Source organism: Dromaius novaehollandiae, chromosome 9, assembly GCF_036370855.1.
Source record: "Dromaius novaehollandiae isolate bDroNov1 chromosome 9, bDroNov1.hap1, whole genome shotgun sequence".
In the NCBI taxonomy this organism is placed as follows: Eukaryota; Metazoa; Chordata; class Aves; order Casuariiformes; family Dromaiidae; genus Dromaius; species Dromaius novaehollandiae.
The window spans coordinates 31,401,907-31,421,781 of record NC_088106.1 but is presented as its reverse complement, the minus strand read 5'-3'; the positions used below and the strand labels follow the sequence as shown (position 1 = coordinate 31,421,781).

The 19,875-nt window shown below is 48.4% G+C and overlaps 1 protein-coding gene across 7 annotated transcripts in view; it reads right to left on the bottom strand.

The window, feature by feature from the left end:
• Positions 1-1,284: 1,284 nt before the first annotated feature.
• BOK (BCL2 family apoptosis regulator BOK) overlaps positions 1,285-19,875 on the bottom strand; it is a 36,726-nt gene continuing 18,135 nt past the window's right edge. For all 7 annotated transcript variants that reach the window (XM_064517123.1, XM_064517125.1, XM_064517126.1 and 4 more), the window contains 3 exons: positions 15,675-15,803; positions 7,555-7,718; positions 1,285-2,455 (listed from right to left, as the gene is read on the bottom strand). In XM_064517123.1, the coding sequence (XP_064373193.1) occupies positions 2,330-2,455; positions 7,555-7,718; positions 15,675-15,803 (419 nt within the window). In that variant the 3' untranslated portion in view covers positions 1,285-2,329. The remainder of the gene's footprint in view (positions 2,456-7,554; positions 7,719-15,674; positions 15,804-19,875) is intronic.

Sequence of the window (19,875 nt, the reverse complement as noted above, 5' to 3'; positions counted from 1 at the left end):
GGTTGCAGCGTTGGACTGTCTCAGCTTCACCAGCTCACACACGCTTCATAAAACACTAGCCATGACAAGGCGAGCAGGGTTTTGCCAGCTGCTAAATTGTCAAAGCCAGCACACAGCGTGGGTATTTCCAGCCATCAGGGACTCCTCTCTCCAGACTTGCCAACACTCTAGGGGACCGATTGAGCAATCAAAAATAACTCTGGTTTTTGATAAGGCCCTTAAAAAAAACAAAGCTGCATTCCCCTACAATGAACTGTACTGCTTGTACTGCGTTTATGTCGGAGCAGAAGGGACCCTCTTCCCGCTGCTTAAATTGCCATGAGCTCACCAGCTAAACTGTACACAAACTGAGTTTGCACACCGAGCTCGGTCAGGAAGCTAAGGGAGAAAATCCCAAACAGGAGAGGTGCCTGCAAAATCCCTAATACTGCTCTGGCTATGCTGGGGCTGGGGAAGTGTGTGGGGAGGGGGGGGGGAGGGGGGAGGAAGGAAAAAAAGTCCTTTGGCAACTTGGTTTTATTTGGGGAACTGTTGCAAGCTTTAAACAAACAAACAAAAACGCACAACCCTCAGGGCAACTTAAGCTGCATCCACACTAGGAACGTTGCCAGTATAAATCCCCCTACAAACTTTTTGCAGCATAGCCAAAGTCTGTCTAGACAAGGTCGAAGGCAGCACACAGCTTCAGTTAAAAAAATAATAATAAAATGTGGGGTTTTCTTGTTTTGGGTGAGTTTTTGGTAGGATTCTTCGAGTGTTTTGTTTTGTTTTCTACAGGTTTCCCTCCACAAAGATTAATTTACTATTAAAGAGCTCCAGTAAACTGAGCTGGTAAACCATTCTTCTGTGCATAGAGCACTGCCGGCAAAGCTGAGCCCTGCACTTGTGTTCAGCAGACCAGCAAAAAGCCAAAAAATCCCTGTAATGCCACATGTAGCCTAACACAGAACAGTGTTTTTCGGGGACACCATGCTCTTGGGTGCAAAGCGTCTAGTAGGGCGTCTCCAGCAAGGCTCTTGCCGAGGAGAGGCTCCACGGCATTTCCCTTCACATGGCAGCGAGGCTGGGTTTCTATCGGAGAAAAGAGCCTGCTTCTGACATGGTAACAACATGGGTTAAAATCCTAGCACGAACCAGGCAAATTGTAGTTTTAACATGTTAACACGTTCTACCAGGGGAAAAGCCGAAGTATTTTTAGCATGGACTGAGGGTTTGTCTCTGTGCACTGGTCTGGCCTTTTTTGGAATTTTTAACTGGAAGCAAATACAATGCCCTTTGCAACAGTGAAACACCACCTATTTTCTTTTATTGTTAAACACCACCTATTTTCTTTTATTGTTAAACACCACCTATTTTCTTTTATTGTTTGCCACAACAGAAGACTGCAAGTCGCACTTCTGAAGACATGAAAGGAGAAACACAGATCAGTCGCTTCTGAGGCAGCTTTCCCCCTTCGAAACATCAGACAGCCCGCTCCCGGTTTCCCTTAATCCTGCACGTGCCCCCCCCCGCCAGTCCTACTTACAGGTTTAGCTCTGCTCGAATCGCAGTGGAGAAAAACTCTCTCTTCTTTACAATGTTCAGACCCGAGCTGTTGTCTGAAGGCATTGCCCTCGCTCTCCTGTTTGAAATGGCTTACCAACCACCTCGCATGCATCTGCCCTTTCGTCCTACCCCTTCTGTAGCCACTCAGTGGTTTCCAAGATGCTTCAGAGGGGGAAGTGTCCGACCACGGGATGTTTTTCATCATATTAAAAAGCCACAACTGCATTATTCCCTCAACCACTTTGCGCTGTGGAGGGAGCCCAACAAGTCAGAGTTAGGTATAAAGGAGGAGATAGAGCTTAAGCACAAATGTAACAACAAGGATGCACGGAAGGCAAGTCCGAGGGCTGAAAGGGAAAATCCACCGAGCAAAGGAGGGACTCTCCCCCTCTGCATTCGCTACTCCATTTCAAACATCACCCCCTTCCTCCTCCCCTCTGCCTGCCTTTAGCGCAAGTGTGCAACACACAAATGGATGTCCGGCAGTCCATGCTGCCCACAGCCGCAACCAGTCCACCGGGGCACTGGCATGGTCCAAACTGCACGCAAGTCACCCAGGCAAACAAGACTCTTGAAGGGATAATGGTGAGCAGGAGAGAAGGCTCCTGTGGCTGCAGAAAGGAGACCGTGGCTGATCGGGCGCTCCCAGCTGACGGGAGAGGAGAACTAGCCTTTTGTTTGTCCCAGTTTTTTCTTCTCTTCCTCCTCTTCAGAGTTTGCCGTCGCCACTGCTTCTGGAGTGGGGGAGGAGACGGGGTACGGGGCTGCAGCTGGAAGCTCGGATTCATCTCTCAGGCAGCAGGACGAAGAAGATAGCCTTGAGGAAGTGCCCAAAGCTGCAAATGGCAGCCACAAGCCAGTGAGAGCGAAGGCTGGGGTCGGTATTCACCACGCATTTTGTGATGTCTGCCTAAAGGGGAGGAAATGGAGATCATCAGTGACGGATGCCCAGAACAACACCCACAGAACCCCACCAGCACCGCTGCAGACCCTCATGCACCCCACAACCCACGGGACCACCCCACCGCTTCTGCGGCACCACGTTGCCATCGCACAAACAGCTCCAAACACTTGCTCTGGCCTTGCCATGCACTATAAGGTATTAAATCAGGCTCAGGAGCTCTGTGAAATACACTTTCTTCATCCTGCATCAACAAGGAGAAACCACACAGGGGAAAAGAAATGCTACAGAAAGACTGTAAGCATTCAGCATTTTGAACAGCAACAGGACAGAAACTTCTTTTCTCCTCTTTTCAAAAGAGCAAAGAAGCCTTGGCTGTTTCAGCACTCTCATCCTTTTCTGTACAGACAAGATGCTTCCCAGAGGTTGTCCTGTTTAATATCAGCTCAAGTTGCTTGCACTTTTTCCTCTTGCCTTAATGTTTTATTTGGAACTCATTCAGGCAAGCCAACCCCAATTTAACTCCAGAGTAAAGCAGGCTTTGTTTGTGGAAATGCGTATGCTGGCAGAGATGCCTCCCAGACGCGTGGGTCAGATTTAAAGATCGTTTGGGCAGCTGGTTTCAAGCTGGCCTGCAATGAATAGAAAACAACAACAATCCAGCAAATTCATGAAGACAGGATCTCAACTGGCAATAAGAGGAGAAGGTGGAAAACATCTGGAGGGCTAAAATGAATAGGACAGAGATGACAGAAAACTGCATTTTTTGGTGGGGGAAACAAATGAAAATTGTCGGAGAAAAATATCTGAGTTTGTGGTTAAACTTCAGCCTAAGACAAAGAGATACGGACTGTAGTTCTGTAACAGGGCGCGTCGGCAGCAAGTCAACTTGAGATGGTTTTCAGCAATATCACTGGGCAGCATATGTCAAGGAGAATTGGGTTTCATGTCCCAAGCAGGGCAAATATTCATCAACCCCAAAAGCCTTTTTTCTACACGTTTAGCTCAGCAGTGCTCCAAGTTTGCTTTCTGACACGAGTCTTTTAGTGACTAAGCAGAAAGAAGTCATACCCTTAACTCTGACAGTAAAATGTGACATAAGAACTGCTGAATGTTCCAATAATCCTTTCGAGTATTTCCGCACATGTTCAGGACACCAGTGAGCTGAACCTGACTTACCTGGGTAACAACTGCAAGAAAACAAAAAGGAGGACTGAAGGGACAAACGCAATCCCTAGTGTCTGGTTAGTAAATATGGCAACATTAACCAATTTCACTATCATCAACAGGTCAACGGTTGGTTGATAGCCTTAACCACCTTCCGAGCAGTTCCTCCCTCCCAAGGAAGTCCGAAAGGCCGGGAGACCACATCATTCTGCACCGCTGTTCTCTGATGAGCACTAGGAGACCCTGAGCCCATGAACAACTCAACAGTGGAGATTGCAGGAGGAATGAATACAGGTGCAGAAGGAAGAGGGGGGAAATGAGATGACAGGAGGAAGACGAACGAGCACATGGGGTGCTCCCACGGTATGGAAAGCACACACAAATGTAGCAGGCAGCCAAGTCAGAACATAGCAGAAGTTGCTGCAAAGTAGTACCAGTGCTTATAGGTGTTCTGTCTCCACTGTGAGGTAAAACAGGTCTGCCTAAATGCTTTCAGTGATGGATTAGCAAAGCCACCCTACTCTGCACTGAAAAAAGCCTGAACTGGTTCAGCCTGTCCAATTTTAGGTTCCAGCAAGGGTGTCAATAAAAATGTAATTGTATCAAGCTGCCTCTTTAGTCAAGAGAGGCTATGATGGACAGCCATCCATACAGGGATATTCAGACATTAGAGGAGCTGATCACTCTCTAGGAAACCTAAGATGAACTAGCTCCTAGCTTTAGTGTCTCAAGTGAATGAGTGCCAGGTCCAAATATGCACACAGGGTTGATTACAGCTGCAGAGAGGCAACTTCCAGATGAGAAAGTGTGAAGTCCTTAAAGCTAAGCCCTACCAAAGGCAACCACCTCACCATGGCATATCAGGAGGAGCTGCCATCAGAAGCACATACACCACAGCAACCAGTGTGATTAGGTTGTCAATGGCCTCAATGTGTCACCTTCAGTACGTATCAGCGCAGGGGTCAGTTCTGCCAGGACTGCCCCTGAACACAGCATATCATTTCCTTGCTCAAACCATTAAACGACCAATTGCAAATGTGGATTTGTAGACAGACTCTCCTTTTCAGTTGGAAAGTCCTGCAAATCCAAATGTTACAAACTCGTATGGCACATGCTTAAATAAATAAAATTGCTCAGCTACTTAGCAATTGCCTTAACTATTGTTATCCAGATAAAACACATCTGATACAGCACTGGAATTGAAAATCTCAAAGCTGCTTCATTAAATAAGTCTTTCAGCCCCATGAGGCAGTGATAAGCTGTTGCGATGGCAGTTTGATCCTTGCCTGTTAATTATTCATCAAACAAGTTCAAGCCTTGTGCTCTTCTTTGTAGCGAACGCATGGCACAGCTGCTAAAAACCTTCCCATTCTACTGTAAAGCCACCACTGAGGCTGCAAACTCTTCCCAGAGACAGACGATACCTCAAAGGGTTAAATATTTCTTGTTTCCCCTAAGAGGTTTTGGTTTTCTTGGCGTGGGGTGGGGGGCTTTCTCTGGCATACAAAGGAGGCATAGGGGAACTGACTGCTGACTGGAGACTTTCAAATGCCCTTCCGAGACCTCCACCCTGGCCTTCCTGAAACAGCCCAGGGCATGGTGGTTCCCCTTGGCAGCCTCGACCTGCGCTGATGTGTAAGAGACTGGGACCATGTGCACTGCAGAAACACGGACTCCGTGCCAAGACAAACCAACAGCTACGTCAGGCCGTAGATGAAAGGGTCTCCCCTACAAAGCTGTTGCGTTCTGGCTCCCTTGTGAACAAGGCCAGGAAACCTCATGCTGCAGTGCCTAGATCAACTTTCAGGGAAACATAGGACAAGATGCAAAAGGATTCGCAGCCATCCCCCAGACAGAAGAAACCATGGAGTTTCTAGAGGGAAGGTGTCTCTTTTCTGCAGCCCAAAGGTGCTGGTAAGGACACTCAAAACAGGCTGTGACCACCACAGTCCAGTGGCGATATGCACTAGCCAGCTAAAGAGGAATGGACGGCATATGGAACGAGGAGTGTGGCAGGGCTTTTCTCCCTAGTTGCAAAGAACCAGTTCTGGTCAGAAGGTGGCTTTCATTAAAATGTTGGAAATGTGCTATGCCACAGCCATTCCAAAAAAACATCCATTTGGAACTATCAAAGCACTCAGCTTTGAAGTCCGAGAATATAACAAAAAAAATCAAAACAAGATGTTAACTTATCAAAGCCTGCACATTATCAAAACAAAGAGAAATTTAGTTGGAGACTAGGAGGAGACACATTCCTATGAAACATTTCAATTTTAATGATTTTTTTTTTCCAAAGGGAAAATTGTTCCAGAGAAAACATTTCAACCAGCTCTACGGTTACCCAGTTCAAAGTCAGCCTCACAACGATACTGAGGCAGGGATTTCACCTCCAGGAGCAGTGCCACTTAATCAGCCTCCTTCGCAGGATATCCTCTTCTCTATCTTGGCACAACTGTTTGTGCAGCCGCAAATTGAATCAGATCAGGGCTTTCAAATCAAAGGCTACTTTTCAGCCCGACCAAACGGTTCCCTGACCCAGTTTGCCTCAAGGTCACACAAAGTTTTAGAGAGGGCATGGAGTACTTAAGGCAGCAATGACAGGCAGTACACACATGGGATGCAAAATCGGAACATTACTACTTTCCCTCACACAGGTGATTTCACCCCAGGGAACTCAGGTCACTAAAGCCACTACAGCCTGGAACGGCTCAGCACAGGGCACCAAGACTCAGTCTGGAAGCAACCACCCTCCGGGGCTGAAAGAGGAGGGGCGCCTTCCCGTTTCCTTACGGCTCAGGAATAACTACCGCTTCTTGGGAAGGAGGAACTTTGCTGCTGTGGCTCAGTTTGGAAAAGGAACAAGATGTCCCAGAAGCTCTGTGGTGTCACATGGGAACATTTAACTCCAGGCAGCATCTGCCAGGCAGTATTTCTTCCAGAGTGCTTCAGACTGTACCTCTCCAAGGAATGTCTCTATTCCTGCCAGACAGGCCCAGAGACCAAGAGACACAGGAACACCACCCAGCTTCTGACACCTAACACAGCTAACCAGCCATCTCAGGCTCCTGGGGAGGTCACTAGAAAGGTGTCTGGCTGTTCCACAGCACCTAAATAAAGCTCTTACTCTGACCTGTCCTCTGCAGGACCGTTGCATTTCCCATGGGCTGCTGAGAGACCCTAAAAAGTCCGATGCTTAAAGCCAGCTTGTGCTTACACCACACTCCAGTCTGCAGCAGCATGGTGCCTCACACACAGCTTCAGCACAGACCAGTGACAGAGTCAAGAGCCCTTCCACTGCCAGGTCCCATCGATGGGTGCTATTAGTGCCCTTCCAAGTGCAAGTGTGCTATGACTTGAACTACAGTTGAGCTACATCAGAAGTTACTCAAAGAGCATTGCCAGGGCAAGGTCTGGCATGGCACAAGCTACCAGGGTTAAATGACCCCGTAACATTCCCTCTGGTGGAAGTTACATTCATATGCTAACCCTTGACTTAGGGAGCTGTGGGGCAGGTGAAAGGTGAGATAAGCTAGCAGGCTTCATTTATGCAGTTTCTAGAAAACAGCCGCCCAAGCTGAATGACTCCTGTTTGCAGCCTCCTGCTATGCCTGGCTGGCAGCTCCAGAGAGGTTAAGCAGAGGAACAGAAGAAGCCCCAGCAGGTCAGGATTGAATTAGCCTGGCACAGCTGTGCAGGAAGCTGAGGACTATAATAGCTGATGTTGTCGCGGGCAGAACCAAGAAGCAGTAACAGAGCTACACGGAGGCTAATAGAAGTAGGAGGATGGTGGCCACGGGACTGAATGAGAACCTCACTCAGTGTTTTTCCGCATAAAGCCTGTCTCCACGCTGCAGTGTAGGCCCTCTCACTTGCATTAACTCAGATATTTTCCCATGTCCATGCGTGGAAAGAAGCAAGCTTGATCAGACAGTATCTCTTACCCAGCCTCCTCTCCTTTTCAGCCACGTCACCAGGGTCTTGCGGACAAACTCTCCCAGGCAGTCCACAATGGTGTGAACCATAGCTGGCTGCGCGTGCCGCACGCAGTCCACGGCCAGCCCCGCTGCCACAGCATAGAGGGACACCACCTTGCCCCACGTTATGCCTATGAGAAGAACAGAGGACATTCAGATTCAAACATGCACGCATGGCTCAGCCTCGGACAATCAAAGGGCACAATACCAAACAGCTCTCCCTCATTAAATGTCCCTGCTCTGCGTGCCTACAGCTCTGAGTTCAGGTGCAGCCACAGTCCTGCATGCTTTCCCATTGAAGACCAGAAATACCTGGGGAGTTGGATTAGGGAAAACTCTCCATCTGGAGAAGCAGAAAGAAGTAATCTGATCTGGACATGCTCTGATCCCCCCTCAGCCCTGGGTGCCCAGCTTTGCTGAAAGCAGCCCAAAGGCATCGCCAAAGCAGGGAAGATGAGCACCACCATTGCTTATATTGCTGTTAACTCTCAGCCACACACATGTTGCCTGGGAGGAGACTGGATTCAAAGGGTTTGTGCAATCTGGAGTTTTTGTCACCAGCCCTTTACACCTTGAAGGCAAAGCTTTACTACTTTTTCTCTAGATCAAAGGAGACTGTTCCAAAGCAACACACAAAGCACATGAGAGACGAGCATCTTCACAGTCAGTTCTACCATGACACGAGAACAAAAGAGGGAGGCAAAGCTAGAGGACCAGGCAGGTTGGGGACCTCAGTCTCCTGCTGAAAGGCAGGCACCTTCAAGAGTTTGGTGACTCTGCCTGTAATATTTAACATTACGTATCCCACTGAGAGCAGTGCGGGGAAAGGAACGTCAGTCAGTTATCTAATCTCCCGTAAAGCAGAACTTCCTGCAAGGCGGACTTGCCAGAAGTGAATGCTCCAAGGAAGCTGTCCCAGCAGCAGTCATCTTCCTGTTAGCACTAGTGATAAGTGCCCCACAGCCATGAGCTCAGCTCTGGGTACCAGCCAACCTCCCTGGGTCTCCCCCGCACTTTGCCAGTGCCACTGGACATAAATCTTCCATGCTGAAACATTGCAGCCAGCGGTCCCTCATCAGGCTTTTATCAGGACCAGTGACCTGGAAACGCAACCCTTCTGCTCCCATGCAGAAGCACTACTGGAGCACAATGGCACGCGGATTTCCTTTGATTCTGCTAGGAAGTTTAATTGCTCCCTTACTTTATTATCTGGAATAGTAGTATTTGACAAGCATGCTGTGAAGTATTTTGCGGCGTCAAATTTCTATGGAGTCTGTCCAAGGTCTCTCCCAGACATAGGCAGAAGCCAGGTGAACTTTCAGAAGTTTAAAAGCACATAAAATTGCTCTCACTGGGTTGCAACGAGAAAGAAAACAGGTGAGAGGAAGAAAAGAAATTATTCCAGTCAGTATATCTACAGAGCAGAAGGGGTTAAAAACACGATCAAGAAACTGGATATGCTCAGCAATCTATCAGCCAGGAAAGCAAATCCTTAAATACAAGCTAAATGAAGCAAAGTCTCTGCCTCTTTCCTTCATATCATTCCCAAATCCCCAGGCACCCAGAACCTCTCTCTACAGAGCGGGGCTTGAAAGTCCTCCTGCTTGTTGACACTGCAGCAGTTCCCCCTGCGCCTTTACAATACGTAGAAGTTTCAGCAGAATGATCCTTCCACTTGATCCCTCAAAAGCGATGCTCACACTAACACTTCTAGGAATTTTTTTAAATGCAAAACTTTAAAAGAAACTTTAAGTGCCAGCCACAGGAATGGCATTTGTCAGACTGAAGAAAATCCGTTCACTGTTCCAAACAAAGCCATTTGTCCACTGATGACTGATACGAGAGCCAAATCTACAGAAGATACTCTGGTGAGGCACGGTAACAACAGTAACCCTGCAGTGGGTCAGAGTCCTCTGTGATCCTCTGTCCCTCACCAACTCGCTATCTCCAAGACCAGAAGGAAATTATTAATAAAGCTAAATTGGTTGGTTTTTTTTTCATTCTGGTTTAATTTTCTGAGTAGGCCTGGTGGGTCTTTTCCCCATAGTTGTCACTGAGGAAGTTCACTGCCTGTTTGGTATTCACACTATCTATCTATCTTTCTCACATTGCATATCACCATGGCAGCCAGCAAAGCAAGCCAGAAGAGGCTACAAAACTCACATCAGAAAACCCTAGACAGAGGGTTTCTCCTGGTAAATTATCCCAGCAGAAAGAGGCTATCCTGTCTCAGGTCGGTACCTCTCCACCTAATGAGAGAGGCTTGGAAAGGTTACCTCTTGCTGGCCACGTTCTTCTGTACCAGAGCCTCAGCTCGCTGATGCCCAGCCTCAGTGTAAATCAATTATTTCCATTCTCTCTCCCTGCTAAAATTTGTCTCCTTGCATTTTGTTTCTTTTGAGTTGCATACATGGCCCAAAGTCACCCAGAATTTCAGGGAAGAATTAATCGGCCTATTCCCAAGCTTTTACTGACTGACTTACATATCTGAAGCAAGTCCACTAGCTTTGAGATATTTACATGGCAGTGGCTAAGGCTAGAGCTGAGGTCACCCTGGCAGAGAAAGATGACTGGTCTCTTGATTAACTTTGTTTTAAACCCAGGTTTCTCTTTCCAAGGGAAGAAAAGTCTATTTGCAACCTACAAAAGGTAAAGGCTCAAGAGACCCATGATTTCCTGCTTGAGCAGGGGGGCTGGACTAGATGATCTGCAGAGACCCCTTCTAACCTCAACCATTCTGTGATTCTGTGATTTCCCTAATGCAGAACAAAGTGGTTTGCTCTGCAAACGAGTCAGCCTAAATACAGCCTCCCTCGGGAAACTGAGGCAAAGCTCCTTGAGTTTTTGGCTTCTCTGACAAGGTTGCTACTTGGTGGTGCTTGCTGCAGGGCCTGCACGAGGTGAACACTTCCCCAGCACACACAGCCCCTCTCCATTTCACACAGACCGCAGAGAGAGCCCAAGTTGTTGGTGATGGATGTGAGGTTCGGCAGTCACTTCCCATTTTCCTTCTCATTGCAAAGTATGCTTTTGCAGGACAAACCAATCTTTACGTCTGCTTTTGCCGTTATTGGAAAAGCTGAGCCACTGGGGTGGGAGGGAAGGAAACCCCCCCCCCCCCCCATGATTTCTTTACGCGGAACCTCCTATTGCCACCGCTAGAGACAGAAAGAGTTATCTGGTTTGAACCACAGGGCTCCTGATCAGACCCAGCAGGACATATCTTATGTTCTTATTTAGTCAAGATGTTGCAGGAGAACCCTCAAGCAAGGCAAAAGCAGTCATCTCCAACAGCTGCTCTAGTCCAAGCACTGAGCCATGCCTGTGGCCTGTCTGTCTGCTCCAGGAGGGCTCCAGCAGCCCCCTCGGCCCCAAGCAGGCACAGTGGAGGACAGACCACAGCAGCTCTTAAGCTGCCCTCTTCTAGAACACGTGCCATATACTTTTCTCTCTTCGTGGGATCCCTTTGGCAGGGGTAGAGATGCACAATTTGCTGTCAAGGCAACATCTGCCTCTGCTCCTCTGTAATATCCGGGCCAGGGTCAGGGTGACATTAGCTTGATGCATCCCTCAGCATGAGCTGGAATTGCTTCTGGCCACTACATACAAGCAAAGAAAACTCCTTGCCTCCCTCCAAATTCCTCAAAAAGTCTGGCTGCCATCCGCACTGGGTGAAACAAGGGCACTCATCACTAAGTGCAGTGGAGAGAGACAGTCTATCCACGATTCCCACTGTGCAGACCAGCATGCATGGGAGCTAAAGACAGAAGGGAACACAAAACCAGTCCAGAAAGAAGCGATTAAAACAGAGAAAGTCCTGAAAACTTCTGCCCGCAGAGATGGAACAAAAGCATCAGCTCAAAAGGACGCAGAAAATGTGAAAAGCTGCTTGGAAGGAGTTTTAGAAAATAAGAAATAAAAGTCACAGACTCAAGGCCAGCCGTGGAGCTTGAGGTATGTAAACACTGGCGAGCCCAGGGGAAAATGAATTAACAAGAAAAGACTGCTCTTGAAAGTGTTTCCACTGCATATCAGCTTGCCGGCCCCAGCGGAGAAGTTGGGAAGCCATGTGACACGAAAGTGCGGAGTCTCCGAACACACACACAGCACACACTCTCCAAGGTTATTCAAATAAACTTCCCTCTGCCCCACTCAGCAGCAAAGTATAACTTGCAAATCAGACCTAAGAGAAACATGATCAAGTGCCACATTTCAACAGCTGGGAGAACGCAGCCAGACACAATATACTTCCCTCCGGCAGAGAGAAGGGGGCCAAGAGGGATGCACGCAAGGCAGTAAGGTCATCTCATAGGGCCAAAATGATGAGGCAGCAGTGAGATGCTTTTCTAACAGCATTTGCTGCTGCAGGGGAAAGTATTTACTCCTGACAACCCATTAACCATGCATCGCTATTCCTTGTTGTACAGGGTTCACTGCAGCCCAAGCATTCTTGATTAAAAACCTGCTAGCACCCACGATAGTATAAGAATGATGCAAATCCCTTTTGGAGAAAAATGCGTCTGCCTTTTCTTCTTTTGTTCTTCCATTCAGTGACCCCTTCCCTCTGGAATTTATTTAAACAGCTAAGGTAAATGCCAGCTCAGCCAGGCTCCAATCCAAAGCCTGTTAAAGTCAGTGGAAAGTCTTCTGCCGGCTCCAGAACAGCTCTGGATCACACACCAAGGCACAGATCCGGTGGTGGTACTGTCACAGAGCAGGAGCGAGGCGCTGAGCGTGCGCTCAGAGAGAGCGGGTTAACCCCCAAGCTGGCAGTGCTGCAATCCTTGAACATCCAGCCCAGGTCACAGCCCTCGGTGCTGGGCTCCGCACAGACACAGACTGCCCTTGCCCTGCGCAACCAACAGGTTGTGCGGAGATGGGGACATGAAATACAGCTTCAGCCCTACCATGTCCTGTGACCTGCTCCGTCTCTGCCTGTGTTCTCTGCTGTGAATCGATGTAATCTGGATTCGAGCTGCCCACGCTACACCAGGGAAAAGCCAAACTTGAGATACCTAAGGACTGACAGCACTGTAAATGCAGCTATGGTCCTGTTCATCCACGCAGCGGGCCCTGACCAAGCTGTCAAACCTCCTCAGACATGCCCTCTTGAGAAGTCCACCCACGGCTCGTGCTTAGTCCAGACTTACGGACAACATGGATAACATGTGAGCTCAGCCAGAGCTACAGTACGATGATCCAAAAGCAGACCAGAGCATGGAGGGAGGCCATGTGCAGCGTGAGTGCAAGCTCCCAGCCAGTGAGTGCCACGGTACTTACTGACCTCCGCTGGATATACCACCACCTTTTTTCCTTGCGGCAAATTGGGGAACAAGAAGAGGACTGTTAGAAGAAGGGAGGAGAAAAGCTTAAGGAGAAAAAGTCTCCAGCAAGATAACATCAAAACATCCCACTCCCTTGGTGGATAGGCCTTGTGAGGGACTAAAGGGGGCTCCCCAGACTGTCCGGGCACTGGAATGTCAGACCGCAGTTGTTTTCTTAATAAACCGGGCTGTTAAAAACAGGCTCAACTGCTTGAGCTGTCAGTAATTGGCTTGAAAACTCAGACTGCATTTGAGCTCTCTGGTTTCCTTTGCTGAATAAGAGCCTCCTTCCTCTGAACTAGGAAAAAAAATAAGGAATGAATGTCTGGCTGCCACAGCCAGCTCTTGATTTGCTGGATTTAGCATTAAATGCTGAGTCTCGAGACTGCAACTGGGATCCTGGAATGTTAAAAATCAGCAAACTTTTCCCCCTCTGTCACTCAGCGGTGTTCTAGCAAGAGAAATCAGGGTAATGAACTGGTACAAGCAAGTGACTGAATCCATAACCGCAGCTTCGCACTCACATGGGCTGTCCTGTTAGTCACTCTCAAGGCAGACATAGGAAAGAGGGGAGAAAACAGAGCTTACGGAGCACAGAGAAGATCTGGAATCCGTCCCCGGTGCTGCCAGCCATCTGCCAGCAATTTATGTAGCACAGCGTCCACAAAAAAGAGATAGCACTGGCAACAGAGCCAGAGTCTGGGCTTCGACACTGTCCCTAAAGGCTGCAGCACTGCCAGCCTCAAAAGTCTGAGACTCAGGCTCCCATTCTTACAAGATCCCCTGAAAACCCTGCGTTTAGAGCCCAGAGTTATAATTTCTAGCTTTACGTCCGACAAAAACATTTTAAACCAACTTCCCTCTTAACTCCGGAGCTGGGAACTTGAAGAACACCAAAAAATGCAGCTCTCACAATGACCCAGTCAATACACATTGGCGAGAGCAGGACTCCCGAAAGCCAGCAGGGCATTCTCTCCAGTGTCGCGTTTACACAGTGCAGCAGCGTGCACACAGTCTGCTTCACCTCTAGTCAGCCTCCTTTCTGGCTTAAGTCCCTGTGTCACTTTGCACTGCAGGTGGGCTGGGTCTGACGTAGTCAGCTATGCTCATCTAAGAATAAAACCTACTCACTTGTACTGCAAACACCTGAGCCTGCAAACTTCACCTTTGCTTTCTGCAAGCCTTGGAGCAAGCAAAGCTTCTCACCGAAGTGACAAGACAGGGCACCTGTGGCTGAATACTGCCATGCTCAGACATTCTTGTCATATTTGTCCAGCTTTTGCTTTCTGAGCCCATACTGCTTCCCCAGCCAGCCCAGTGCACAGGCAATCTCTGCATTCCAGGCATAGCTTGAAAGGACGCTGAGGGCTGCAGTACTGGCTATGGAGCCCAATTCCACCCTTTTTTATGACACAGCTTTGATTTCCCTGATCCAGGGAATAAATCTGCCTTGCTAGACCTTCCTGGGAGCCCTGCTTTATTCTTGATACAATTCCTAGCAGTCTGTCTCAGGGAGATCTCTTTGGTCATCTGTTGCTATTCTGGAGAGGATCTGTGCTCTGTATCACAACTTACTTCAGATCCTAAGTCCAAGGTCTCAGCCTAGGGTTTCCCCAGTGGTCCCCACAGAGTTTTTGCCCCTAAGGATGTGTAGCTGAATATAAGATAAAGAGCCTTTGAATGAGGAAGCCTATTCAAAAGTACATGAGAAACCTGGGTTTCTATCCTGTGCCAACTACCTCCAGAGTAACAAAGACCACTGCCTCCTGTGACCCTTCCCATGTCAGTGCCACTGGTTCCAGTGTTTTCACACTACTCTGCTGCTAGCAAGCAGGTATTTTAGGTCCTCTCCTTTCAAACCATGCCGATATTTCTACTCTCTAACATCTATTGTCCTTTCCACAGACAACACAACAACACAGTAGAAAACCCACAGTTGTGTCAGGGCTTGCCTAACACAAATCTATGAATCACCTCAAAATGAAATCTCCTTTCTCCTCCCTCCATTCCCCCAGACTGCACTCCCAATCACAGGCAGAGCGGCTGAAGCACAGGTAGAGATTGTTTTCAAGGGAGGTCAAGGTTCCCTTGCAGGAACATAGCACAGGGATGTCTTTGCTTTTGTCAATAAACGCTGGGACCAGCCAAACAGCAGCAGCAGAATGTTCATATCTAAATGGCGAGAAAGTTCAAAGCACCTGCTTGTTTGGGAACAACTAGCCTGGAAGGCCAAGGCTCCTGCCTTTCTGCCTATGGGAAAGGAAGAGACGGCTGCAAGAAGCAGGCTCCATTGCAGTTCTGGCTGTTGCTGGGGGAAAGGAAGCCAGGAGAGGGGAACTCCCTCATGATGAGTTAGTTCTGGCTCCTAGCATTAGCAACGTGAGCTGTAATAAGGGAGACTCCCATGTAATGAATCTCCTCCAGTTGCCAATGGTGAGTAAAGGAGCTTGGAATGAGTGACCTCCCTGTGCAATGAGGTAACACCACCTCCTAATGAGGAAGGGCGGGAGATGCCTTCTAGAACGAGCGAGAACCTGCCAGGAGGATATATAAAATAGGGCATTTCCCTGCCAGAACAACAGAGCATACAGGAGCTCTCATTAAATCATTAAAGCAGGGCATGCTGCCAGACTGCCCATAGCTCTTTCAGAAACCAGGCCCCACCTTGCAGGCAATCCCAGAAACATGCAGTCGCTGAGAGTGTCAGCCTCATCTTGCTGTTTTCCCCCCAGTCCTGTCTGCGTATCTACCAGGGCACAGTACCTGCAGTGAAAATCTGTGCAGCTACTGCCAGAAAGGCGTCCGTCACCACCGTCTCCGAGTGCAGCGAGATGTTCAGCTGGCGGGCGATATTCCGGTAGACGTTGGGGCGGATGTACTCCAGCTCATCCCCTAGAAACAAACAGGAGTCAACTCAGAGAACATCAGGCCCTGCTCTACCCATGCAGGAATTGCATCTGGGGCCACTCCACACACCCCTCCAGCCACAGAGACTTATTCCCAGCTTCGCTTTGTTTTTAAAAGGCAATCGAGTGCATATGGTCACCTGCTCTCGTTTCCTAATAGCCCTTGTGCCCACGACTTCTGAAGTGTGGGGGCACAGGCAGGGGACCCGCACCAGCGGCGTGGCTGCAGTAATCCCTGATACAGATTATGTTCCCAAGCCAGTTGCAGAAGTCAGTGTCCGGCCAGTGCTTTCCTCTCCTCCACCACAAGAGACTGGCCTGTGATATGGAAAGCCACCTCAATTTTTATCAGAAGTGGAAAGCAGGCATGTGCATCTATGCATGCTTTTGAGACATTCAACTGTTCTCAGCACCAAGATTTCTACTAAAAATGCCTTAAGATGTGAGACTCAAGCATTCTGCAGCCTGATGAAAGCCAAGAATCCACCCAGAGCTGCACAATATTGATGGAACAAAGACTATCGTTCAGCTATTTTACACTAAAACAGGCACAGAGTGAAGACCTGGAGTTCTTTCTCTCCTCCAAATGGTTAAATGCATGTTCATTTGCCTGGCTGACTCCTCAGCAACAAGGTTCCTGACACACTCCAACATGTGCTTTCACCTCCAGGCTGTTTTGTCCCCAGCTGGGAAACGGTTGGAGGTGTTAGGTTAGCTTGAAGACCAAGATGGAAATGCCAAGTACAAGCAGAAAATAGCCTCTCCCTCCAGGTTTGTGCTCTGGAGCTTGGGCATGAGTAGCAAAGCTTTCCTGTTGTAGCAAAACGAATCATTTTTGAGCAATAAAAATATTAAAGCCTGCTTTTCAATGGATTTGTTTCTCTAGTGAGACTCCTTACAATGGTTTACAGGTATTTCTTGAGGGCTGCAGGCAGACAGGAGATTTTCCTCTGTTGGGAACATGAATGAGGTCTTTCTCTTTTATCAAATATTTATTTTCAGTGAAGGATCCTCACTTCTGTCAGTTTGGCTAAAATAGATTCAAAGTTACCATACAGAAAATACACCTGCACATACATACTCTATATACTTAAAACACGAGCCTAAAATATCGGTGATCAGTGCTGTAGGAGCACTGCACAATTCCCACCACATGGGAATGGCCCTTTGTGCATGGAGGTCCCCATTTGGTCATTCAGATGGGAGCTCCTTGTCCTTCTACTGCACGAGTGCTCTGGGGTACCCAGGGGAAGAGGAGAGCTGGCAGAACATCTTTAGGTCCCACTGCAAGACCCAGATGACTTGCCCTAGTTAGAGGCAACGGATCCTCCTGAAAATGGCATGTTTTGATTTAGATGGGAACCAAAAAGATGCCACCCAAATCAGCAGTTTGCTACAGAGTCACTGCTACTGAACCTTTAGCCATTGGTCACCGGCACTCAGCGAGAAAATGGGCAAACCTCAGTCTTACAGAATACCACACGTGAAGCGTTCTGGCCATTGGTGCATGCAGGATTGTTCCACACAATCTGACTGCAAGAGGAAACCCTGCAGATGCGTGAATAGCCCTGATAAGAGGGAGCATTACTTATACTCCTCAACAGCTCTTCTCAGCCCACAGGAAACACACAGGCTTCCCCACAAAAAAAAGGCCCTCACTTAGCCTAGAAGGACACATGGGAAGCAAGCGGGAGCTCTGATCAACACCTGGTAGTCTGCCACCGTTACAGCTTGTAACAAGCAGCGCCTGAAGGCCTCAGATGAGATCAGGGCCCAGTTTTGGTTGGAGGCACACATGCCAGCAAAGCAGGCCCTGCCCTGCAGCAATAAACGCAGAGAAGAACAGAGGGGGAACAAAAAACAAGGCAAAGCAGCTGCAGGAGTACTCAGATTCCCTCCCTACTGCGGAGGCCACAGGACCTCTCCCGCAGCACATGATATTGGCGGTATCCTCCTGTCTCCGTGTCCAGGTGTCTCATTGCACACCTTGCAACATTTAGAGCGATGTGCGTGCTTCTCCTCCTTCTTCCACCAATACTCATGGAAAAACAAATAGGGCAGCACTGATAGTTTCCATGTGCAGGAATTCAGTCCATGGGTGAAAGGGCACTTGTCTGGGCCTTGGCCATAGGAGAGACAAGTTCAGATGGAACAGACCTATGGCACACATGACAGACTGGTGTGAGGTGTCTCATCTGGCCACACTATTAGGTTTTACCATCTCTGATGGTAAATCCTCACTGGGCTGGAGGGCTCTCACTCCCTCAGACCTCACAATTGCATTTCTTGAGCCCAGTATGCCTCTAAGCCCACCAGCCAGTTCACTACCACCCTGGCATACACAAGAGGACTAGGAAATACCCCAACTTCTCCCCTCCATAGGGTTCTCAGAAAAACCATCATGGGGCAAGAACGGGTTTGGCTTGTTGCACCACTTCATAAGCAGCTAAGGACTACAGCTCCTGGCATGTGGCCAGATACCACATTGCCTTGTATCGGTTATGGCCACAACAGGGAAAAGGAAGGGACAAGCCATGTGGCAGGGGGTGGTTATGAACAAATGGGACGGAAATAACTCTTTGTTCTCATAGGAAGGACTGTTCCCCCTTCTTGTTGCATGGGTACCATGGTTGTCTCCAAACAGATTTGCTCAGAGAAGGAGCCAAGTGACTAGGACTATCAGCCAAATCTTTCCATCTGGACATGAATAAGTAACAGGAGAGTCATCCAGAAGACGCCTTCAGATCCAGGCTGCCACCTGCTTGCCCTTTAACATGCTCATGGCCACCCACAGAAGATCTGGTTGAAGGCAACCAAATCTCAGCCCCCAAGTCAGGTACGAAAGAAAGGGAGGGCCAAAGAGACAGTGTGAACAGCATTGAGATTGACAGAAGAACAAAAAACAAAGACCAAAAAACCACAGGAAACCAAAATGGGAAAAAAAAGAAAAATGTCAGCACATGGGAGAAAAAGGGAAAAGAATGAGAAGTCAGTCAAAAGAAAAAAAGCTATGCTTTAAGAAAGGAAATTTGAGGCAACATGACACAGAAGTAGAAAGAAAGGGGAGAAAGTGGGAAGACCAGTCTGGTCCTGAGCTGGTTAGGCCCAGATGAACATTGCTTCACCAGACTTATTTGAACTTTGGTGTAATTAAATCAGATGCAAATATTAATTGTAGTTTTCAAGCCAGACATGAACTAATATTCCAGCCTGCAGGCAAAGAGGGATGTTGGAAGCAACCTCCAAGAGTGAGAGTGCTGGGATCCCTAAAGACAAATGGCTTGACTTGAGCACAGGGGAGACTAAGACCTAAAAAAACAAGCAGAAATCCAGGCAACTGTCAGCACCTAGAGGGTGCTCAGGGTACAAGCACAACTCCAGTCAATGTCGTCACGCACCAGCTGGGCCCAGCACACCCTTCAGCACCCCTCAAACGGCTCTATCTGCGGCAGCATCTTGGCAGTGAGAGGGGCTAGCTAGTCTGGGCACCGAACGGCAGCACGGGCTAGCCAATATCAGCATGGGCCAGCCAACATCAGCCAACTCCTCCGCGCTTCGACATCCAAAGTATGCCAATTGCACAACCCCCCGGGTCCTGCTAAGGCAGGCTTCCAGGCATTGGTTAGGTATCATGGCTGAACAAGTCACTGCCAGGCCTCTTCTGTCTGTGCCTAGATGGGCATCCTTTCCTTCCTGCACAAAAATGCCTAGGTGATGTCAGTTTTATGCAAAGGTCCCTGTACTAAAGATCTGCCACATTTGTACAGCTACTCGAAGCACAGAAGATTTAACAGTTGCCCCAGTGACAAAAAGCAAAACTCACTTCTCACTGAATGACTCAGGCAGGCGAAAACAGATTAAATGGAACACACTTACTGAAAAGCAGCTTCTACAAAACCTCTGGTACACATGGTCTAAGCAGCTACCTCCAAATTAGACATCCCTCCAGTCAGGCAAGCAACTACCTATGTGAGCAGCTGATGAAGCCCAAACCTAGAGCGAGGAGTACTCTACTAAACACCAGGTTGGATTGTGGCACAGCAGCTGAGTGACCTGTG